This window comes from Acomys minous, assembly GCF_964271855.1.
Source record: "Acomys minous genome assembly, chromosome: 2".
Lineage (NCBI taxonomy): Eukaryota > Metazoa > Chordata > Mammalia > Rodentia > Muridae > Acomys > Acomys minous.
This window is the reverse complement of record NC_140484.1, coordinates 102,711,088-102,736,747: the sequence shown is the minus strand read 5'-3', so window position 1 is coordinate 102,736,747 and position 25,660 is coordinate 102,711,088. Positions and strand designations below refer to the sequence as shown.

General features: G+C 42.7%; 1 protein-coding gene across 1 annotated transcript in view; it reads left to right on the top strand.

Annotated features, from left to right (window-relative positions):
- ASB7 (ankyrin repeat and SOCS box containing 7) overlaps positions 1 to 25,660 on the top strand; it is a 46,357-nt gene that overhangs the window by 2,583 nt on the left and 18,114 nt on the right. The window contains exons 2-3 of the mRNA XM_084773350.1: positions 4,789 to 4,908; positions 7,231 to 7,492. Of these exons, the coding sequence (XP_084629476.1) occupies positions 7,282 to 7,492 (211 nt within the window). The 5' untranslated portion in view covers positions 4,789 to 4,908; positions 7,231 to 7,281. The remainder of the gene's footprint in view (positions 1 to 4,788; positions 4,909 to 7,230; positions 7,493 to 25,660) is intronic.

The window sequence follows — 25,660 nt, the reverse complement described above, 5'->3', positions numbered from 1 at the left end:
TAATTCTATATGTGTACATTATATATAAGCTAAATACATAATTTTTTTGTTTGTGTGTGTGTGCAACTTTTAGTTTGTTCACATTTAGCATTACTAATACCATTCTTAAAACGGGTAAATACAGTCAGTTACAGTTTGTATACCTCAAACCTGACCTTTAGTCTTTTCATTTTCATTTGAATGCTTCTTGCAAATTTCTCAGGCACTGGCCTGAGGCTGCTAACTGGTATGCTCATGTTAGTAGGACACTATTGACAAAGCATTTCTAATACCTGTGGTTTAAGCTTTGAGTTGGCTCTGGATAATAGATTCTAAACTTTTCTCTATCACCTCATCCACATTCGGTGAAAATCATTGGATTTTCTACTAGAATTTATGTGAGTCACAGGTAAGTTATACGCGATAATAAATCTGTATGTCACACAGAGGTCCAGTCACTTGGAAGAAATACGACATCCTCCTGTAGGGACATAAACACTATGGTATGTTGAGGGACACCAAAGTAACACCTGCTTTATTTTGGGTGTCAGGCTCTTGATTGTATAAGTGGAGCTCGGCAGCATGCCTGTTGGCCCTGGTGTGTACTTTGATCCAGCAGAGTATGTTTCTGTATTTGGCTTCCCTCTGGGGTCCTGTGAGCCATTAGTGGATTTTTAGTTTCTGTCCTCAGAGTCAGTTGCTGATTCTCTTTCCATATCCTGGTTTACTTTACAGAGAAATGCACTTGTCTTTTCTTAAGTCGGTAAGTGTTCCTTTGCTTCTTGTTGGTCTGGGACCAGGAAGCAGAGCTCTCATTTGTGTGGCTTCATGAACAGTTGAAAAAGTAGACAGCCGGCTTGCAGCCCTAACACTTGAGAGGCTGAGGCAGGAGGAGCTGTGGTTGCCAGTCAGCTTGCACTGCATAGGAGGTTCCGTGTCTCAATCCAAAAAAAAAACCAACCAAAACAAAACAAAACAAAAAACCACACACACAAACACACAGAAGAAAATAATATGTAAAAGTCATTAATACCTAATCTTGTGCCAAAGGAAAATGTAAAGATGTCAGACTTGTTGAAGGCTGTGTATTCTTGGGCAAATTTCAAGCATGCCATGATTTATGAATTCATTCTCCATCAGTCTGTTATCTCAATATGGGTTTTCTCTTAACTATATGAAGGAAAATTTGGTCTTAACTGAATGGATTTCACTTGTCCACCTGTAAAGAAATTAAGCAGGAATAAATATCTAGTATCCAATGTGGTCAACTGTATGAAAGCTTAGAGACCTAGGTTGTTGTAATAAAAAGGATGATTTAGCAACATGTAAACGTAGTATTTACTTCAAGTACTAAGACCACTTTTTAAAAATGATACACATTGGGAAAATTGATTCCTTTTGATACTTCCAAAGTCTCTCATATTTGTTTATTGTTTACTTTTTTTCTGACTGAAAACTAGAATTAATATCTAGAGGTGAGTCTAGTTTAAGTAGTTGCTAGAGTCTACGGCCACCATTAGTTTAAGAGAACCCTCCATTGAATGTGTATTATTTAGAAAGTTGCTCCTTTGTCATGAGTCCTGTTTTATGGGTGATTTCTGTGAGCCATCAGATTGCTTTAGCTTGTACTCCCTACAGGAAACGAGGTTTTTCCATTCCCATCTGTGGCCTGCCTGCCTTCCTTCCTGCCTTCCTGCCTTCCTTCCTGCCTTCCTGCCTGCCTTCCTGCCTTCCTGCCTTCCTGCCTTCCTGCCTTCCTGCCTTACTGCCTTCCTTCCTGCCTTCCTGCCTTCCTGCCTTCCTGCCTTCCTTCCTGCCTTTCTTCCTGCCTTCCTGCCTTCCTTCCTGCCTTCCTTCCTTCCTGCCTTCCTGCCTTCCTTCCTGCCTTCCTGCCTTCCTGCCTTCCTTCCTGCCTGCCTGCCTGCCTGCCTTCCTGCCTTCCTTCCTTCCTTTCTTTTTTATAGGCATCTGAAGTTGTATTTGTTCTTAACGTCCACAGTGCCTTTTTCTCTTCATTTCATACATTCCTGAGAGCTCATACAATAACACCAAGAGAAAATTAATACTGGTCTGATACCATGGACTTTGGGGCTGCTTTGGTACTGAACCATTACCCTTTATACTTCACTGTGGTGCAGACAGCAGAGATTATGTGTACGTGGTACACTACACATGTGTATGTTACCCCTGTAATGCTGTCGCAGCACACACATGCAAGGAGTGTCTTTTCATTAAAAAAAAAAAAGTCGATGGTTATTTGTAAGTCCTTGGTATTATCAGAAGAGGGGAAAAATCCTAAAATGATCTTATCAGTGTCATTTTAAGGGGCTCTCAGAGAATTTCAGAGATTAAGAGTTCTTTCTCCTGCAGAGGACCCAGGTTCAGTTCCCAGCACCCACAGGGTTACTCACAACTGCCTGCAACTCCAGTTTCAGGGATCTGAAGCCTTATTCTGGTTTCCTTGGGCACCAGGCATGCATGTGGTGCGTGCACTTACACTTAGGCACTTACACATAAGGAAAAAATATATATACATATTTTTTTAATGTCATTTTAACTGTACAGCACTGTTTGTTTTAGGAAGCCTTGAGCTGTGTTGAACGTACACACCAGGCACTGGTGACCATCTCCTTGTTCCATTAAAGCCATAGAAAATTGTTACATTATCACCTTTCTTGCAGGGAGAAAAAGTTTGATCCCTCTATCTTTTAGCACCCTGCCTTTTCCTGTTATCACTGAATACTGTCTCATGTTTTTGTCAACTCCCACCTCTCATGTTTCCTCTCTGTCGTGCCCAGCTGTCTCTGTGGTGGACGTGGTGATGGGCATTTGGAGACCACTAAAAATCTGCAAGGACTCTTAAAGGCTTGAAGCCACATTGGGACATTTTCATGTCCGTAGGGAGACAGAGAATACTGAAGACACGCTTAGAAGTAAGATGTTTGATAATGTTCGTTCGTTCATTCATTCATTCATTCATTCTTCTCCTCCTCCTCCTCCTCCTCCTCCTCCTCCTCCTCATTCTCCTCCTGCTCCTGCTCCTGCCTATCACTTTCTTCCCCCACACTGGTTTTGCCTAGGGATGTCTGTGTGACCCCAGCCAGGTTCATTACAATCCACTGGGGTGGGCTTAGTGTTGGGTACCAACTGACGCTGATCATTTTTTAAAAAAATTTTTACACATACATTTATACAATACACATATATACAATTAACTACCTATATACAATTAACTAACATATATACAATTAACTACCTATAGCAAGAAGAACCATGAAACAATCAGGAATTATATAAAAGTTACATTCTTAGTGTTTTGGCTATTTGTATTTGGCAGCCTTGAAGAAAATGTCTTTCCTGTCTTGGTGCATGTAAAATTCTGAATGTAAATCAATATCTATCATATCTTGGCGTTATCAACCTAAAACAACTATGTAGACCTAAAAACTTCTTAACCCTAAACAACCAAGCTTAATTGTAAAACTAAACTATTTTGGGCTGTTCATTCTTGATATGTAGATGCCATCGTAGTGAAAAGCTGTCCGTGGCCTCTGATCCCTGAGAGCTCTGAAGCTGGCTCCTTTGTCCCCGTGGTTGTGGCTTTCTTTGAATACTTCCTTGCCTTCGGGCAGTGTAAGATGCTCCTGGCTCCTGCTGTAGACTTCCCACCACAGTCTGAGTTTCTGCAAGGATTCTTCCGTGGTATTTGTGCTTTGCTTTGAAGGAGTTGTTCTGACCGTGTCTATGTCATTTATTTGGAAATAATAGGCACAGTTTGCACTCACATTTTAGCTCCGTGTGCGGGCTAACAGTTTGCCTACCTTAAAGACTTGGGGGGGGGGGGCGGGGGATAAAACATGAGGAAAAAAGGAAGCCATGAGTCGCTCTTAAGACAACTGAATGTCCCCTTGCGTTGCTAGCGAAGCTCTACCACTGCCACTCTGACCCTCCACAGGTTAGGCTGGCAGAGCCCCTGTCCCTTTCTTTGACTGAAAGGTTAAGTGCTAATGGCTCAGCACCCCCACCTCCAGAAGGGATGGCAGGTCTCCCAATAGGTTAATGCCTAGAGTGACTTCTTGTGGTATTGTAGGAGGCATCTCTTGTATCCTTAACCTGAATGGAATGTACACAGCTGGGATTCAGTTGGAATGGGAAAAGCTTTTTTTTATTTGAATTGTAGAGAGAGAAAGATTGGGTTTTTACTGTTTTGTTTTTTAAGAATCCATGTAAAGAAGGTAGCAATAACTCTGGCTAGTTAATGTTTGAACTAGTTTGTTGTGTGCATGAAAATACTATTGACCAGATGCCTTTAAGGCACATGAAGAGCCACCATTGAAAGGCATAATCTTCTACTTACTGTAGTTTACATTTGGCTCTGGGCAGCTGTTGTATTGAATACACACATTTTGTCCTTTTTGTCCTCTTTAAAAAGAGCAGGTGACTGATGGTGCCCTTAAAAAGTAATTCAAAGCAAGCAGGCCTGAAGATGCATTCTCAATAGAAAAAACAAGACTCTCAGCTTGTATCCAAATTCCAAATGTGTTGTTATTTTATTTATTTACTCCTTTTCAAAAAGTTTGGATGGTGCTGGGGGAGAAGGGCATAGAATCTCAAAAATAAATCATATTAGATTGCATCTTGGAGATAGTTGTAAGCAGCAAGATCATTTTCTCTAAATCCTGCTCTGACATCACTGTCGATTTGTTGGGAACTCCTGAAATTTAAAGTCATCAGAAAGTTGACTGGCGACAGCTGTGGTCTTTGTTATTTTAGGAAACTCTCCGTGACTGTGGTTGGATTTCTTTGTAGGTGAAGAAACCTGCTGCTCTGGGGCCTGGACACGCTGGGAACCCCTTTCCCACAATGCTGCATGTACACAATGGTTATTAGACGGCCTGTCTACCGAGAGGAGAAACATTCTTCTGTAAGGTAAGATAACTTGAGGGCATGAGCCTCCTATGCTGTTTTAACTTTTTCCTTTCTTCTTAAGCTCTGATAATGAGTTGGTTGGGGCTGTAGCTCAGTAATAGAGTATGTGTTTAACAGGCTTAAGGCTCTGGGTTCGGTCCCTGGCACTATCAGAATAAAGCTGAACAGAAATGAATAGGTAAAACTAGTGTATTCACACTGTGGCAGGCACTGAAAGAAAAACCTGTTTATTTTGACATTGTTTCAATCTTTTTCCTACTTAGTAGACCTCTTTCAAGTGCCAAAATAATCTCCTATTTAAAAACACGCTGTAGAGGCGGGCAAAGAGATTAGAGAGTAAAGCATGAAGACTGAGGTTGGGGTCCCCATTAACCTATGGATAACTCCAGCCCCAGAGTACAGAGACAATGAGGATCCTGGGGGCTAAATGGTCAGCCACTGTAGCAGAAATGGTGAGGTCAAGGGTCAGAGGTGAGAGCTGTAGAGGAAGACACCCTAAGTGTATCTGTATATACATATACCACACACATATACCCACAAAATTCACTCTGAGCCAATATGGTGACACACACCTGTAATCTCAACACTGGGCCCATAGAGCTTGGAGGATCAACAGCTCAAGGGCATCCTAGGCTGCATGGCAAGTTGGGAGGTCAGCCTGTCTAAATAAAACTGACTCAAAAAGAATAGTAAGGTAAATAAAAATTTCAAAAGCATTTTGTTAAAGATGATGGTCAGAGTGGACAGGGAATGCTTCCATTAATAGATTCTGATGAGTTCTGATAATGTCTCTTGTAGCACTGAAACTAATGAAACCTATTCTGAAAGCTATTTTTTATGTTAAATTTCTAAGCCAAGAGACTGAATTTCAAGGAAATAATTAAGTGAAGAATCAAAAGGAAACTTGATTATTTAGAGAAATTATCAAGAAATTCCCATTTCCCAATTTTCTCTGAGGAAACAGCTATTTGAGGTAATAGCTTGATCTTTTAAAATTTACATCACTTAGTGATATTCCTGAGGCTGTCATGATGTCATTTTTATGTGTAAAAGCACATCAGATGTTTGTGTTTCTCACCTGTTGGCTTACTTTACCTATGTATTCTCACTCCATGATGAGAAATTTTGCAAGAAAAAGTACTGGTTGCAAAATTATCCTGATAATGTCTAACCTACATAAGAGAACAGAATGTCTTCAAAGGCCATTATCACATTGTTTTTCTTTCAAGCAATTTACTTACAGAAATGGAGGTTAGAAACCAGGAGATTAGGCCAATTGCTTCTTTCAAATCAGCCCAGTTGGGATGTCTTCTAGGAGCTTGCCAGTCTAGGTTTCTGTCTATTTCAGTGCTTCAAAGCAGGGTGGTACTGACACACGTGAAGCAGCCGTTTTAGTGCAGACTTCCCCGTGTGCATGCATGAGCTCCTCAGCTGGGCTTGAGGACACACTTCTCCATGACCTGCAGAGGCTGCGGAATCCTCAGCACTGTTGTTCTTTGAAGTCATTTCGTCATGTGGTTAATCAACAGGTTTTTTATCCTGCCACTTTGAGTATTTATGAAATAAAACTTCTGGTACTGAAATTAAGGGGGATATGTTTAAAAAGAATATTAACAGCAAACAAGAGGGCCAACAATATGGTGAAATAGCCCAAGGTAGGAAAACTGAGAGAAAGAAGTGCGCGCGCGCGCGCACACACACACACACACACACACACACACACACACACACACACACACACGTAAATATCTATTTTACTCCTGCTGCTTGGCTCAGCCTGCTTCCCCCAAGCTTTGTTAGCGTGCATTACAAATAAGATGTGGACTCAGCCTAAAGACAGCCTTCCTTCCCAGTTCCTCCTCACGGGTTCTGGGCTCCACAGTGTAATGGGCTGCTTGCTGGTGCTCCGTCGCATCAACTCTGCCTTGTGATAGAGTCTGTGAGTAGTTTGTGACTTAAGTCAGACTTCCCAAGGCTGGTACCAAGCTGGTCCCTCTGCTGCCACCACCTTAGCTTTCTGGTGGTGCCTCTCATTTTACTTTACCTAAAACAGCCATTGTGATATAATGTAGTTTTCAAAAGGACACAGGAAGAGACTTTTCTTTTAAGACAGAGGTTTCTGCCTGGCTTTCTCTTTTGACTAATTTGTAACCTGAATGCAACTCTTGAAAGTTTTGGTCTTAGCATATGCATGTTAGCCAGTACTGTTAAAGTGCCGTTACATACCGTATTGATTTTGGAAACAACGGTTCTGTAGTGGTCAGTGGGCACAGTGTGCAGAGCCACATATTCTAAAGTGCACGTGTTCTACCTTCCCGAAAGGCTGACTCCTGTGACCTAATGTCTGGTTGGTGAAAAGCGGACTCTGCTAGGATGTTACACCACCACTGCCGGAGGAACCCTGAGCTCCAGGAAGAACTGCAGATTCAGGCTGCAGTGGCCGCCGGGGATGTTCACACAGTACGAAAGATGTTGGAGCAGGGTTATTCCCCAAATGGCCGAGATGCCAATGGCTGGACTTTGCTCCATTTCTCTGCAGCAAGAGGAAAGGAGAGATGTGTTCGAGTATTTCTAGAACATGGAGGTGAGTTTCCTGGATGTGAGGAGAACTGTGTGATTGTGTGGAGTGGAAAGCACACTCATGCACGTTTGCATGTGGGTTTTAGTGCTCTACTTGCATTGATATTCAGTGTCTTATTTTCTCCTCATTGCAAAGATTCTTTTTGTGAACAAAACGCTCAGTTGTGTTTCCGACCAGGCTGTTGAGTGGGCTTTACCCTGGCATGTGTCACTTCTGAAGGCCGTCAGGCCATCCCAGGTCATCTCCTCTCAAGCCTTTATTAGGGCTGCTTGCCACTTGGGTTTCAGAAGCGGAAGTGTTGTGGCGTCTGCCACTCAGGAGTTCCCTAGGCTTCACCCCTTTTGGAAATTGCTCGAGCAGAGGAACCTAGCACAGGTCCCCTTAAACATCTCAGCCCCCCGCCCCATTCTTTTCCTTTGGATGGTTTCCCTTCTTGCCAGAACTTACAGGGTGTCTAGGATTGCTAGCAGGCTGCTTCTCTGCGGCCTGAGTCTATGGGCAGATGTGGTCGGTGACTGTATCTGCCACTTCATATTTCAGCAAACTGTCCATTTCTACAAGGCATTGAAATGAATCCTCTCAATTGAGTCCTCTCTCCAGTGAATTTTAACTTCATTCTTGTCCTGAAGATAGGAAGTGGGTATATGCATGTCTGTTCATAGGTATCATTTACGTCTATATTATATCTATAATATATATGTGTACATATATGTTGGTGGCCTATATATGTATTATACACATATATACATGGGTATATGTATTAGGGTGTAAATCAGCTTGTTTGGGCCACTCGAGGCTCTGGCTTGCTCATCAGTTAATTGTTTCATTCCAAGCGTGTCCTTTGGTAAAAGACTGGCCAGAGTTGGTTGCCATATAAACTGTATGACTGTATGGATGCTAAGGCTATGAGCATAGGCTGACTGACTCCAAGATAAGGCAGAATGTAAGCCCAGGGGTAATCGTGTCCCGGTGGCCTGAAATGCGGACTATATGCCCCTCGTCATGTCTGTGGTCAGAGTCCAGAAGGTCCCAGGCCTGCGCCTGCCGCTGGCTCTCTTCCACGTCATTTCCCCTCTAACCTACAGAAGTTAATGAAGGGGCTGTGAGTAGACTGCCTGGAAAAAGAGGACCAGAACAAATTCTGTCCATCCCTGGTAAAAAAGACTAAGATCAAAACTAGTATTTGCTTATTTCACCAAATCCTGTTGCCTTCCAGTTCTGTCTGTCTTAATAAAAAATAAGTTCAGATACTCAGTTAATGCATGAATATTATCTCCTTAAAACAAAGTACATCTTCAGATACTTTGTTGACAGAAACCAAATCCTGCCCAGCTCTTGCCTGCCGCTACTGAGACACGTCCCTGGGCATGAGAGAGTCTGGGCGCTTAGTCCTCTGGGCACTTGTAGCACACTTGTAGAAATTGTGCCTCACAGAGTTTTTAAACCACATTTCACATTGACTTAAGGCTCTGCCACAGCAGTTTTTCACTGGACTGTTTTTTCTTAAGTTTATTTTTTTAATTTATTCACTTTACATCCTAATTTTAGCTCCTCCCTTATCTCCTCCCAGACCCACCCTCCCTCCCTCTTCCCCTCCTCCCCCACTTACCCTAGTCCTCAGAAAAGGGAGCCCTCCTCCCTACCATCTGACCCCAGCCTATTGAGTCTCATCAGGGCTGCCTACATCCTCTTCCTCTGTGGGCCGGCATGGCTACCCCACCAGGGGGAAGTGATCAATGAGCAGGCAACAGCCATGTCAGAGGCAGCCCCCACTCCCATATTATGGGGCTCACATGGAGACTGTGCTGCCTATGGACTACATCTGAGCAGGGGGTCTAGATCGTCTCCATGCATGGTCGTTGGTTGGTGCATCAGTCTCTGTAGGTTTCCCTGGGCCCAGATTTGTTGGCTCTCTTGTTCTCCTTGTGGAGCTTCTGTCCCTTCCAGGTCCTTCTGCCCCCACCTCCCAACTCTTCCCTAAGTCACCCTGCCCTGCACTCTGCCCCAAAGTTTGTGAGTCTCAGCATCTGCTCCGATCCCCTGCTGCGTGGAGTCTTTCAGAGGACATCTATGGAAGGCTCCTGTCCTGTTCCCTCTCTTCAACTGCTTCCAGTGCCTATTCTACTTGCCCTTTTGAATGAACATTAAGCATCCTCCCTAGGGTCCTCCTTATTATTTAGTTTCTTTAGGCCTATGGATTGTTTATCCTGTATTATATAGCTAATAAATACCCACTCATACCTGAGTATATACAATCTATGTCTTTCTGGGTCTGAGTTACCTCACTCAGGATGATCATTTCTAATTCCATCCATTTCCTGCAAATTTCAAGATTTCCTTGTTTTAATAGCTGAGTAGTATTTCATTGTGTAAATGTACCACAGTTTCTTTATCCGTTCTTTGCCTGAGGGACATCTAGGTTGTTTCCAGCTTGTGGCTATTATGAAAAAAGTTGCTATGAACATAATTGAGCAAATGTCCTTGTGTGTTGAAGCACCATTCTGGTATATACCCAGGAGTGGCAAGCTGGGTATTGAGGTAGCACTATTTCCAATTTTCTGAGAAAACACCAGATTGATTTCCAAAGTGGTCGTACAAGTTTGCACTTCCACCAGCAATGGAGGAGTGTTCCCTTTTCTCCACATCCTTGCCAGCGTGTGCTATCACTTGAGTTTCTGATCTTAGCCATTCTGGTAGGTATAAGATGGAATCTCAGAGTAATTTTGATTTGCATTTCCCTCATGATTAAGGATGTTGAACATTTCTTTAGGTGTTTCTCGGCCATTCAGTATTCCTCTGTTTAGCTCTGTACCCATTCCTTAATTGGGTGGTTTGGTTTGTTGATGTTTAATTTCTTGAATTCTTTATATATTTTGGATATTAGCCTTCTGTTGGAGGTAGTTAGTGAAGATCTTTTCCCAGTCTGTGGGCTTTTCATTCAATTTTATGACACATTTTTGTCTTAGCTGTAAGCTGGAATGTGTGGGCAGTCATAGAATACAGGTCACAGCTGTGGCTGTGCCCCTGTTGGACTTTTGTATAAATCAGTGAGTGATGAGGAAGAAAAGGAAAACCCATTGATGAGACACATTTGACTTAGAGGGCCACAGTTCCTGAGTATCTCTCTCTGCCCCATGGGGGGAGATGAGGCAGGGGAGGGGAGAGGAGACGATGATTCATGAACCCACACTGCACAGAGTATTACAGCTTAGTGCATTTGTAGAGTTGGGTTCCAGGACCACAGTTAATTTCTAGAGTAATTGTTACTACAGAAAGAAACCTCAGTGAGTTCTGTTAGTTCATTCAGTCTTAGCCTGTTCTCTTCAGTATAGTATGCATTCATACACACACACACGCGCACACACACACACACACACACACACATACACACACACACATACATAAATATACATATACATAGATACATACCAACCACCATTTGGGTGTCTTTTTGTTTTTTTAGAAAGCATGGGACTGTCTCAGGAGACTCTTGGGAAGGTATTGCAGAATGTACCTGCTTAAGAGCCCCACCAGATGTTCTTGGCAGTGCAGGGAGGCAGCCGCTAGCTGGTCTTTAGTACTAGACTCTCCTTACAGAAACTGGCTTCCACTGGCTTCTTCTGCAGCTACAGAAACAGCCTGTGCACCGAGGCCTAAGTGGCTTCCAGCCTCTACCTTCTAGCCCACTCCTCTTTAATGTCAGTATCTTGACTTTCGTCACATAACAGCTTTGTCCTGGTAGTTCCTTATCAGTACATAGTTGAGTGTCAGATTCCACTGTTGGGGTGCAATTGATTTACACTCAACTCGCATTGTGGGGCATTTGAAATTGTTTGCATTTTTCTGCCAGGCCCAGTATAGCAGGGAGTGTCCTTGACTAGTCTTTTGTTACCTTTGTCAGAGTTTCTTAATTGCTATAAGTACTTGCCAAGTCAAACAGCATTTTATGGGTGCTAACACATTTTCCTCCAAAGAGCCTGTAGTCCCCTCTTGTGCCCTCCCCTGACCGGCCTGGGTGGGTCCCTAGGTCCCTCCCCTCCACTTCTCCCAGCAGCATATTGCCAGGTGGCTGCCTCTTCTTGTGTGCTGTGCTTGCCCCCTCCCAAGTGACATGAGTATCAAACTATGACAAGACTGAGCTTGTCCTTGTCTTCCTCACTTGTAGGCTTGTTCAAGTGCCCTCCTTTGTTAGTTCTGGGTGGAAACCTTCCCCCTAGCTCGTTTGCAGGATCCTATTGCTCTCACTGTAAGTAAACTGGGCACATTCTATTTTGCCTTTGGCTCCTGAGTTGTGTGTGTTGGGTCTTGGTTAGTAAATATTTCATGCTGCAGGGTTGTTACCTGAATTTTCTTCTCAAGATTTCATGGTACTTGGCGTTTGTGCGTGAGAGGGCCCAGGGGTCATTGCTCTTCCCCACAAAGGTCGCCTAAAGTTCCCTTCTTTCCTCTGAGCGCTGCTGAGTTACATGCACCGCTTTCCCACTGTGATTTGACTTCTGAGCTCTCACTCACTGCTCCAGGACCAGTGTGGTGCTGTCTGCACTGTTCTGTGAGAGCTTTACTCTAGTGAAAAGAGATTTGGGGAAAGCGCTCCCTCATCCCCCTTGTGGCAAATTGTGAAACAAGTTTGCAAAGGTTAGTTAAGAAGGAAACTCTTGGCCCTGCCCCACCCCCATGTGCATGAGGCTGCAGCACGTCTTCCACATACTGCCCTGGCATATCTGTAAATGGCTCCGCGGCCTAGGAATGCCATGCAGGGCGTCTGCACACGGTGCTGGGCACCCTTGTCCTCACCTGGGATGTGACCAGTTGCTTCATCTGGATCCTTCCTCTCTTGCTTAGCTGTCCCTTTTCTTCGTTCCACTCACATCAGGAAACTGCTTTCCCCGCCAAGACTGTGCATCCGTCTCCTTCATCCCTCATGCTATATTGCCCAGTCTCTACCTGGCCTCCAAATAATGTGACACTTCAAGTAGAAATGGAAATTAGATCCAGTAGGGGCTTCTTACTTTCTTGCACAGAATATTCTCCGTCCGTCACGTGCTTAGCACAATAGCTGGCCCTCTGACCCCTGCAGCTGCAGCCCTGCAGCAGCCTCTCCACCTTCTTGAGTCCTCTGAGCTTAGAGGCTTAGAGCCACAGAGGTCACTCTAAAGCTCCTCCCGTCATGGTCTTCTTTTCCCTGCACATGCCCGCTTCTCCTTTAAGCCTTCCTAGTGCTTTCTCAGAGCTGCTGCCTCCTTCCGCTAGACCAGGTCAGGTGAGAACTTTATTTTTGCCCCTGCCGGGCCCTGTATGATGCACCCCCAACCCCCTTGTTTAATATTGTCCCCTGGGCCTTACTGCAGCACCAATCACAGCATGGGGAAGGATTTTAGATCCCTCTTCAGTGCCTGTAGCTCCCATTCACCAGAAGGAAGAGCCACATGCATGCTCCCAGGGAGAAAGAGAACAAACACCAGTCATCCAGAATGATTGTTTCCTGACCTCATGAGATAGGACTGCACTGTCTTTAAAGATTAAAAAAATTGGGCTAGGATTAGAAGCTCCCTGAATTCATGATTGATGCACTTCCAAATCATCAAATGGGGAAGCGAGGGAAAGAACTTAGAAGAAACAGGTTAGTTCCTGTTGCGCTCTGTACCCCTCCCCTCTCTGAAGGTTCTTTCTCTCCTTGCTCTGTGTGTATGACAGGACACTGAGATGTATAAGGTAGCTATTTGGTTCCTGATAAACTATTTATTCATAGTCAGAAAATGCTGCCGAGCACCCAGTGTATGCCAGGCCCTGCTTTTGGCACAGCCACAGTGGTAAAGTGCCATAGTGGTAAAGCGTGCCACAGTGGTAAAGGGCTCGCATTTCACAGCCCCCCACATGGCTAGATTGGTAGCAATGTTTCCTGATGACTGAGAGTGTACAACGCTTCACAGCTCTCAAAAAGGTGATGTTTAGTTTTCCCATTGGAAAACGGGCCACGGAAGCAAATGTAACTCAAATACCCCACGTCTTCCACCTCGATGACAGTGGAGCGAGGCTCCAAACCGTCCTCCAAACTGTGCTGCTCTCTCTATATAATGTCCAGACAAGAAGCAAAACATTTCCAGAGAGCTAAGTTCCATGTGCAACGAGGACCCCTTGTATGCAAGGTGTGGCAAGCGTGTCCAGGATCTCCAGAATGCAGGACGCAGGGAGAGTCTTTGAAAGTTGTGAAGCAGAAAGGAGGGCTGGAAACATGGTGGCATGTGACGCTGACAGTGGGGTTGAAGGAGAGGAGAATGTGTGATTTTTAAGGCCTGGAATAGTTGAGTGTGATTGGCTCATGCCCAGCAGTTTATTTCAGGGAGGTTGGGGCTTGATGGAGGAGACAGGGAGAAGCAGATAGGGCTCAGGGAAGCTCTCTAGTTATTGTTTATGAGCTCATCAGAAGGGGCCAAGACCTAAGACAGGAAGAGCAGGTGGGTTGTGCAGTGAGAAAAACCAAGAACAACTGATGTCTTAGGCTGAGAACAAGGAAGAACTGTCGCCATTCACTGAAACAGCAAAGCTACACCATGAAGCAGGCGGAAGGGGTAGCCAGACAGAGTATAAGGATGATGTAGGAATCTACGCCACTCATACAACCAGGAATTGTTATCTAGGTTTCCATACATGGAGGGATACAATTAAAAGAAAATACAGGTTGCTAATACCAACCAATGAATGGCCACCCAGAGCTAGTGAGCTCAGGACCAAGAGTGAGGGGAGTGCCGTGACCCTGGGAAGGAGCCTGCTGAGAAACAGCTGCGCTGCAACCAGGGAATCCAAGTGTGCTTAAAACAACAACAGACTGTGTTTTGAGTTGTATAATACAAAAGCGGGCTGGGGTGGGATGGGGTCGGGTGGAGGGACCCACTCTTTACTTAACTCAGCCTGTGCTTTCCATAGTATGAGAAGCTACTGCATTTCAGAGAACCTAGGCAGACTCGGTCCTTGGTGTGAGGGTTGGCCACACTTTATGTGCATGGTAGTCACATGTGCTGAGTGCCACTGTACGGGTAAATGACATTTTGTTGCCCCACACAACTGCTTCAAAATAATGAAAACTTTGGGTTTTCCAGTGTCTGAAACCTTGACATTTTCAACCCAGATGATCATATGTTAGCATACCTCTTACAGATCCTGGTAGCGGGGCCGCTGAGGTAGCTCAGGAAAGGCGCTTGCCATGAAAACCTGTGGCCTGAGTTTAGCCCTCAGAACCCATGTGAGTGTGGAAGGAGGAGTGACCCCACAGGGTTGTGCTCTCATGCCTCCCCCATGTGGCAGGAGTGTGTTGTGTGCACAGCCACACTGACCATCAACGAGACATTGTTGGAGTCTTCTGAGGCTAGTGAGCTCCTGGATTAAGAGTCTCTCAGAAAGGCCAGAGTTATAAGAAAGCCATTGTTACACTCTTCGTATCCTATTGAAATCTTTCTAAAAGTTCCAACACCATGTTGGACTTTTCAAATCATATGAGGAAGAAACTGGATCGCACGTTTGTTTAGATGCAGTGATTTTGTGAAATGACCTGGGGCCTTTGACCGAAGCAGTAGAACTTTGTAGCAAACTAGTGGGAAGCTTTTAAAGTAGAGGAGAACAGCCTCACAAGCTTAGTGATAGCTAGTTACACAGTAATGAATTCTAGTGCAACTTTAAGTTTACCATAAGAACTCACAATCCAAATGTAAGCTTAAAATATAGCCAAAAGAGGGACAGCTCTTTAGGAAAGGAGACATCCTTTAATAGTGAATTAAAGTAAATCATTTAACCATTGTTTAATGTTAAAGTCAAAGTATGTAGCGGGCATTGCCAGGCCCTCTCAGAAAGCAGGCAGCATCCTCTTAATAGACACTTGGCTATAAATGAGAGGGGAGGTAGCATTCCCGGACACCTAGGGTACAGTGGGAAGAACTGTTTGTAGCTCTGTAGGAATGAGAGGGTTTGCAAGGTAGTCCCAGGTGTGGTAAAAATAAGCATATGATTGGAATTTGTGGAGATATTTTTGAAAAGCAGCTTGGTAGTATCTATTAGGGCTTTAAAAGTGGTAGATACTTTTGCCCAGAAAACCTTTTGGTTTAAACTCTATTGTATAATAACTAAACTTTATTAATTTATGCTAAGGGTAGAGTTTTACAAGCAGGAAATAATTGTCTACATAAACATGTTGTACAACACTCTTTGTTTTCTTTCTTGGTTTTGCTCATTTCATCATTGGCAATGGCATAAAACAAGATGTTTGAAGCTATTTGGTTCTGGGGGTAGGGGAGTGTGTCTGTCTGTCTGATAGCAAAGCACGGGGGAAGGAGGTTATATTAAAATAATTTTTAAGCTATTAGAATTAAACCTAGAGTGAAAGTAAGACTGAAAAGAACAACAAAATACAAAACCTCTCCATCCAGCAACATCCTTCTCCAGGGTTATCCTGGAAATTTTCTTTGACCTTCCCATCCATGGCCTCTTCCCATCCATGCCCTCTTCTCATCCTTGCCACCTTGCCATCCATGCCCTCTTCGCATCCATGTCACCTTGCCATCCATGTCCTCTTCCCATCCATGTCACCTTCCCATCCATGCCCTCTTCCCATCCATGTCACCTTCCCATCCATGCCCTCTTCCCATCCATGTCACCTTGCCATCCATGTCACCTTCCCATCCATGCCCTCTTCCCATCCATGTCACCTTGCCATCCATGCCCTCTTCCCATCCATGTCACCTTGCCATCCATGCCCTCTTCCCATCCGTGTCACCTTGCCATCCATGCCCTCTTCCCATCCATGTCACCTTGCCATCCATGCCCTCTTCCCATCCATGTTCCCTTCCCATCCATGCCACGTTCCCATCCATGCCCTCTTCCCTTCTATGCCATCCTCCCATCCATTCCATTGTGTCACCAACCTGTCATATCTAGCCTAGGACTTACATCCAGTTCTACAGCCTAGTGTGCCATAACCAATGTCTAGTTTTCTACTAGGACCTTAATGTACCTAACCCCCATCCCACAGACCCCTCCTACACCATATCCAGCCTTTCCACCCAGGCAGATTGACCCCCACACTCACTGGACTAGGAGGTACATCCTGAACACCATCCAGTCTCTTCTGTCCACCTGACTATTTTTCTCCCAAGCCATTTCCAGCCCCATGGCCCAAACATCCTCTCCTTTTTCCCAGCTTGTCTATCCATATCAAACTTGGAAGCCTGCATGCCCAGTTCTCATCTCATAAATACCAACAATGAAAAATCAAGCCAGTGTCTTCTTTCCTAAACCTACCAGTCTTATAGAAATGTTTGCCGGTGAGAATTACCTAGATGAACACCAGAACACAGAACTTAAGAGCCAAAGCCTCCATCAAAAAATACAAGGATTTTAAAAAGCCACAAAGAAGAAGGAGGAAGAAGAGGAGGGGGAGGAGGAAGAGGGGGAGAAAGAAAAAGAAGGAGGAGGAGGAGGAAGAAACCTGAAGGGAAATAAATACCTGAGTGATGCCCAAGAAAACCCAACATAAAACTGATGGAAATGACAAGTATAATCCAGGACTTGAGAACAAAATTCAGTGAGGAAATAGGAAGAGAACTCAAGCTGAAATGATGATGAAACTGAATAACCCAAATGACTAAACTAAGAAACTCAAAGGAAAGCCTTGCAAGTAGAATGAATCAAGCAGAAGATAAAATACCAAGACTTGAAGGTAAAGTAGAGAATCTATACCAAATAAGCAAGGGTTATGAAAATAAAACAAACAAAAGCCAGAAAAAGAACCTACGGAAAATGTGGAACACCATGAAAAACAAAAATAAAAACAAAGACCAAGCCTTTGAATTGTAGACATAGATGAAAGAGAAAACCTTCAACAAGATCATAAAAGAAAACTTACCCAAACTAAGGAAAAGACACACCCAAATTCAAAAAGCACACAGAAGACCAAATAAACAAGACCAGAAAAGAAAATTTCCATAGCATGTCATAGTTAAAACACTTAATAAGCATGCATAACAAAGATAGTGTATTGAAAGCTTTAAGAGAAAACTCAAGTCATATACAAAGAAAGTATATTGAAAGCTTCAAGATTAAAACTCAAGTCATATATAAAGGAAAACCCAGAATAACAGCTTATTTCTCAATGGGAACTTTAAAAGCCAAAAGAGCCTGAAGCAGTGTATTCCAAATCCTAAAAGACTATGACTGCCAATTTAGACTAATAGGCAACACGTATCTACCATAAATGAAGGAGAAAGAAAAAGTCCTGCAATATAAACAATCTCCCAAAATTAATATCCAATGAACCAAAGAAAATCCAGGAAACACTCTTTAGATCAAAGAGAGGGATGAGCTTAGTAGATTGTAGAAAGAAGTACAAAGCCATAAATCACTACTGTATGAAAACACAACACCAAAATCAACAACACAATGGCCAAAATGATCACATTTTAATAATAACTTTAAATATGAATGGCCTCAGTTCTTCAATCAAAAGACACAGGCTTATGAAATGGATCTGGAAACAAAAGCTATCAGTTCATTCTCTACAAAGTACATCTTAGCTTTTAAGATTGGCATCACCTTACAGTAAAAGAACACACAAAAGGACTCCATCAAAGGGGACCAGGAACAAAACAGGCAGTGTTATCCTAATCTCTGACAAAAAGTCCATAATCAAAAATGAATCAGAAGAGATAGAGATATTTCATTCTAATCAAGGGAATAGTCAACTATTGTAAATATAAATGCATCAAATTCTGGTGTACCCACATTTATTTTTTTAAAAATACTACTAGATATAAAGCCAAAATTAAGATCAACCCATTAATAGTGATTTTAGTACCTCATTTTTACCAACAAAATGGGTGGGTCATCTGGACAGAAAATAAACAGAAACATCAGAATTAATTGACATCATACATCAAATGAACTTAGCAGACACCTACAGGATATTCCACCTAAACACCAAAGAATACACATTTTACTCAACAGCATGTGGAAGCTTTCCTAAAATAGACCATGTACTGCAACACAAAACAAATCTTTACAAATCCAAAAAGAATGAAATAAGTCCTTGTATCCTGTCTGGTCACAATGCAATAAATCTTGAAATTGACAGCAAATAAATCTTTTGTAAATACTCAAAGTCATGGAGATTGAACCACTTATTACTGAGTGATGAATGTCAAAAAATAAATCAAGAACAATTTAAGAAGTATCTGGAACTAAGCTGGTCACACGCCTGTAATCTGAGCACTCGGAGAAGCAGAGGCAAGCAGATCTGTGAGTTCAAAGTTAGCCTGGTCTACAAAGCAAGTCCAGGACAGCGAAGGCTACACAGAGAAACAAAAACTATCTGGAACTAAATGAAAATGGAAACAATACAACAAAACTTCTGGGGGATATTCAAAGCAGCCCTCCAAGAGAAATTTGTAGTTCTATGTGCCTACATCAAAATAATCTGAGCACAAATAATGTTCCAACTCAAGAATTTAGGGAAACAACCAAATTGAAACCCAGTCATCGGCAAGAAATAATAGTAATCAGAGCAGAAATCAATGAGATGGAGATAATCAGCTTATCTTCTCAAAGAGTTGGTTCTTTGAGATTGACAAGCCCGTGGCCCAGCTAACCATATGAACAGAGTCAGAAGTGAATGGGAAACATTACAGAATATACCAAAAGAAAAAAGAGTATTTTTTAAAACTGGACTCCATTAAACTGGAAAATCTAAATGACATAGTTAGATTTCTAGATTTAACTAAACCACCAAAATTAAGCCAAGAAGACAGCAACCTATAACAGACCTATAACAGATGTGGAGATTGAAATAGTAATAAAAAAAAAAGATAAAATCTGGAGTCAGATGGATTCACAGCAGAAGTCTACCAGACATTCAAAGTACATCTACAGCCAGTCCCTTTTAAACCATTCAAAATAGAAGGAACACTCCCAAACTCCTCCTATAAAGCCAGTATTATTCTAACACCAAAACCAGGGAAAGATGCAACAAAAACAACTACAGACCCAAAGCCCTGATGAGCATAGGCTGAATAAAGGTCAATAAAATATTTGAAACCAGAGTACAGACACACATCAAAGATTATCTGCCTTGACAAAACTAAATTTATCCTAAAATGCAAGGATGATTCAACATAAGCCAAGTCAGTAAGTGTAATAAATTATATAAACGGATTTAAAGACAAAAATCACATGATTATCTCAAGAGACAGAAATGTCTTTGACAAAATCTAATATGCTTTTTGTTAAAAGTTATAGAGATTGTAGGGCTAGAGGGAACATGCCTCAACACAAACCTATATAAGAGAAACCTAGAGTGAGCAACATTATAAATAGAGAAAAGATTGGAGCAATCCAAATCAGTAATGAGACACAGATGCACCCTGTCTTTAATCCCTTCAACATTATGCTTGAAGTACTACAGCTGGTACCAAGCAATAAGGCAAGAGAAGAAAACTAAAGGGGTACAAACAGGGAAAGAAGTAGTCTGATTATCCCAATTTGCAGATGACATGATGCTATATATTAGCCCAAAAATTCTACCAGAAAGCTTCTAGAAATGATGAACAAATTCACCAATGTGATAAGATACAGAATCAAACTGCACAAATGAATAGCTGTTTCCATACACCACCAACAAACATAAAGAGATCATGGACACACTTTGATTCACAATAGTCTCTAAGAAAATAAAATATCTAGGAATAAAATTAACCAAGGATGTGGAGGACCTGTAACAATGAAAACTTTACAGCTCTGAAGAGATACCAGACTAGAAACTTGAAAGACACCTCATGCCCATGGATTAGTAAAATTAATACTGTGAAATGACTTTTTCCAAAAGCTATTTTCAGATTCAATGTAGTCTCAATCAAAATCCTCATTGCATTCTTCACAGAAGTAGGGAAAACTACCCAAAAAATTCATATCAAACCATTTAGCCAAAACAATTCTGGGGACAGGAAGCACAAGTGATGACCATTCCAGATCTTAAGACTATATTACAGAGCCATAATAATAAAAACAATGTGGTATTGGGACAAAACACATGAAAACCAGTGGAACAAAATCAAAGACCTCTAAGATTAGTATATTTAACTTCAGCCATTCAATGTTTAACAGAGATGTAAAAAACATAAACCAGAGAAAGACTTTTCAACAAATAGTTTTGGGGATACTATATGTCCATATGCAGAAGAATTCATTTAGACCTGTGTCTGTCACCTACACAAAAACTAACTCCAAATGGTCAAAGACCTAAACACTGAAGCAGCTAGAAGAAAACATTGGTATTACCCTGCATTATATAGGTGTAAGAGAGGATGGTGTGAATAGGATTCCCTTTGCCCAACCACAGAGGCCGACAGTGTACATGCGATTTTATAAAACTAAAGAGTTCTGCACAGCTAGAGAAACAATCACCTGGCCGGGTGTGGTGGTGCACACCTTTAATCCTACTACCCAAGAGGTAGTGGCTGCTGAATCTCTATGAGTTCAAGGCCAAGCAACTCAAGACCTAGGAAAAGCTGCAGCTACATTTGCACTGTGTTGAACTGAATGCTTCTGAACAAACAGGTATAAGAGGGTGTGTGTGCTTTCACTATATTATACAGCTTGCTCTTGTATTCTTGTCATTGGAGTAAAAGAACAGTACACCATTGGAAAGGAACAAGTAAGACTGTTATGGGCCAGTGAGATGGCGCAGCAGATAAAAAACACTTGCTGCACAAGCATGACAGCCTGAGTTCGATGCCTGGAAGGAGAGAACTGACTCCTAAAAGTTGGCCTCCATAGGCATATCTTGGCATATGTGCCCTGCCTCAGTATCATACACACTAATAGTAACAAAAATGTAAGTAACAACTATCTTCAATGTACATATATGTGTAAATATGTATATATTTGTGTGTGTGTGTATATATGATGTATAAACAAGATGGACTAAAGCTAAAAAGCAAGTTGAGCTAGATTGTAGATCATTATTACAAAACTCAAGTTCTACTAACAGTTAAGATCTGGAGCATGAAGTAGTAGCTCACAATAGCAACAATTTAAAGTTTTTTAGTAATAATTTTAATTAAATAAATATACAGTGTATACTGAAACATTGCTGGAGTGGATTAATGAAATTCTAAATAGGTAGAGAAGTTTTCCATGTTCACTACATGGTAAAATTGGTATTATTTAGATCATTGGGGGGAGTTTGCCATCTGTAAAGTTGGTGGAATTAGAACTGTAAAAATTAGGCCAGGCCACAGGAAACAACTTCCTGAACAGAACACCAACAGCCCAGGCCTTAATGTCAACAATTAATAAATGGGACCTCATGAGGCTGAGAAGCTTCTGTAAGGCAGGAGACACTGTCAAGAGAACAAAGCGACAGCCTACGGACTGGGAAAAGATCTTCACCAACTCTTCATCTGACAAAGGTCTAATATCCAAAATATATAAAGAACTCAAGAAATTAAACACCACCAAACCAAATAATCCAATTGAGAAATGGGGCTCAGAATTAAACAGAGAATTCTCAACAGAGGAATATCAAATGGCTGAGAAACACTTAAAGAAATGTTCAATGTCTTTAGTCATCAGAGAAATGCAAATCAAAACAACTCTGAGATTCCATCTTACTCCCATCAAAATGGCCAAGATCAAAAATTCAAGCAACACCACATGCTGGCGAGGATGTGGAGAAAGAGGAACACTCCTTCATTTCCGGTGGGAATGCAGTCTAGTGCAGCCACTTTGGAAAGCTATCTGGCGCTATCTCAGGAAACTGGGAATAGGGCTTCCTCAAGACCCAGCTATTCCACTCCTTGGAATATACCCAGAAGATGCTCTAGCACACAAAATTTGCTCAACCATGTTCATAGCAGCCTTATTCATAATAGGCAGAACATGGAAACAGCCTAAATGTCCCACAGTAGAAGAATGGATAAAGAAACTGTGGTACATTTACACTATGGAATACTACTCAGCTATTACAAACAAAGAATTCCCGAAATTTGTGGACAAATGGATTGAACTAGAAATGATCATAATGAGTGAGCTAACCCAGAAGCAGAAAGACTCAAATAGTATATACTCACTTATATCTGGACACTAGCCCAAGAGGTATATCTCATAAAAGTCTTCACTTCCCAGGAAAATGAGATAGTGGTGAGGACACCCTAAGGTGGGAGAAATATAGGAGATAGGGAAATAGATGGATCCAGAGGGTCCTAGAAACCTACAAGAAGAACACTATGATGGGCAGATCTGGGCCCAGGGGTTCTGCTCGATCTATGGCACCAACCAAGGACAATACGTGTAGTCATCATCAAACCCCTACCCAGACCTAGCCAAGGGACAGGACATTCTCCACAGTTAAGTGGAGACTGGGGACTGACTTTCACACTAACTCTGGTGCCCCTTATTTGACCATGTCCCCTTGATGGGGAGGCCCGATGGCACTCGGAGGAAAGATAGCAGACTACCAGGAAGAGACTTGATACCCTAGCATCATATTCAGGAGGAGAAAGTTCCCATCAGTCACAGTCACTGGGAAGGGGAATGGGGTGAAAGCGGGAGGGAGGGAGGAATGGGAGGATGCACGGGATGGGATAGCAATTGAAATGTAATATGAATGATTTTATTTTTCAATAAAAAAACATTTAAAAAATTAGGCCAGGCTTGTATGGAGAAACTAACAACCTAATTTAAAAGTTTATTAACTAAAATAATTTTTTTAAAGGTTGGAAGAGTTGACACTACCTGATGTCAAACATACTATAAAGCTATAATATTTAAAACAGTCTGGAATTGGCAAGTGGGGAAACTGTTGTTGTTGTATTATTGCATCGGCTTTCTGGGTGCTAGGGTTGGACTGAGGGCCATGTGTATGCTGGGTAAACTTTTGCTACACAGCTTATTCTGGCCTTGAACCCGTTCCCAGGCTGGCCCCAAACTCACCGTCCTTCTGTCTTCACCTCCTGAGTGTGTGCCACCATACCAGCTAGGAAGTGCTTTTAGATAAATGGAAAAGTTCAGAAATAAAATTACACTTAGCTGGTAAAATGAATTTCAGCAAAGGCAGTAGGATAAATCATTGTGAAAAAATACTTGTGCGTGTTTATAAGGAGCGAGTGTATATATGTGGGGCAGTGTGCGTGTGATGAGAGGACAGCCCTGGGTGTCCTTTTTCCTTCTTCCTCACTGGGGTCTGGGACTGGAATGCAGATCATCGGCACTCTTGACAAGCACCTTTACCTGCTGAAGCATCTCTCTGTCTATTTTGCAAAGAAATTACTTTAACAAACGGAACCAAGACAAAGTAGATAGCCGTATAGCAAATGATGAGGCTTTGATTTCCTGTACAACACACACAAGTGTGACCTGGGAGGAGATCATGGACCTAAATGTAAGGGTTTAGAGTGCAAACTATCTAGAAGAAAAGAAAAGGAGTCCTGTTGGCTTGGGCCAAGTGTTCTTCAGCAGAGCAGACATCTTGTAAACACTTACAAGAAGAGAGTGGCATCGATGAACTCAAGAATAAAGAGCTGAGTGCAGGTCAGTGGCGGAGTGCTTGCTCTGTGTTCAGCCTCCAGCACTGCAAAAGTAAGTGAGTGAATAAGCACACCCAGTGTGGCCCGTACTCAGAATGTGCAAGGAACTTTTACAACTCCTTCATAGGGCAGCCTGGCAAAAATGAGGAAACACTGGACATCTGTACAAATAGAGAAAATAGAGAAAAAATAGAGAAAGTGTACAAATCAGCCAGACCTCTGGTTCTCTGAAATGTAAAGTGACAGACAGGAGGTCATCACTTACTCTTTTTATGGGAAAACCAAAAGTGATGACACATATGGGAGCAGCCCTCCCTGTGGTGCGTTGCTGGTGAGGACAGAAGGCAGGGTGCCACCGGCAGCAGGCCATGAGACTGACCTCAGAGCCACAGCTCTCTCCTGTCCAAAGAGAGGTGAATGAAAATAAATACAAATGCGATAGCATCGCTCAGAGAGCCTCACGTTGCAGGTGAGTCGGAAGGCCATGCTAGGCGGAGTTAGGCAGGCACACAGCTGCAGGCCACCCCACTGTCATGAAGGCCTGGGAAGAGCAAAGCTTCCGCTTTGATCAGTGCTGTGTTTGCCTGGGTCCCAGAACCTAGGTAGGAAATTGATTGTAAAGAAACATGAAGGAACTTTGAGGTGACAAAAGTGTTCTGGATGCCGAGTGCTTTTAGGTAATGTGACTGTTTGTATGGAGTCTTGCAGCTTATCCATCTGTGCGCTTGAGCTGACTTCACTTCCACTTGGTAAAGCTTTTAGGAAAGAACCGCATGCGGCATAGTAATGCACCTTTGTTTTTACGGTCAACTATGTTTTCATACGCTGAGATGAGTTTGTTTAAGGTGGAGTCTCTGGCAAGGAGGCGGAAGAGGCTTGTTGGGGTGTTAAAATCTAATGAAGAGACATTGCTGATGCCAGTGAAAAAAGTTGGGGAAAGTTAGCCAAGTGGGTTCTGCATGTGTGTTACACATTTCTCCGCAAACTTGACGGCGTCCTGTAGATTTCCTGGCACTACAAGGGAACTTCAGTCATACTGTGTTGACCGCCCCAGCTCCGGAAGTGCGTCTCACCAACGTCTTCCTGTGCTCTGTTCTTCCATTTCATCCCGTCACCTCCTGGGCACGGTAGCCACAGTCCCCTCTGTCTTGGTCCTGGGCTTTGCTGGAAGGATGCAGTCAGTTAGTTCACTTGAACGATTAGCGCCTTATGAGACGGGCCACTGCTCTGGCGGTGAACCTGTGTTTTCCTGCTTCAGTGTAGCATTGGAATGCACATGGAACTTTACATAGATGGACAGTGAAGGCCAGACGTGCAAGAGCCACTTCAGAGCAGTATTGTAACTTGACTTGTCAAATGCGGCAACTGCAGGGTGTAGGTAAGGATGCTGGCATCTTCAAAGGTCTCCCTGGGGGACCACATACGGGAGGAGTGGAGGAAGGTGTTCCCAGTGTTCACTGACAGATCAAGAGGGATTATCTGGAAACTCATGGCTAGGTATAGTTTAGAGATACTGGTTTTAGAAAGGGATGTTTTTCCATATGAACATTTATCTTTCCTGCCTATCTTCATTTCATCTATTCTACTTATTTTATATTTCATCTATTCT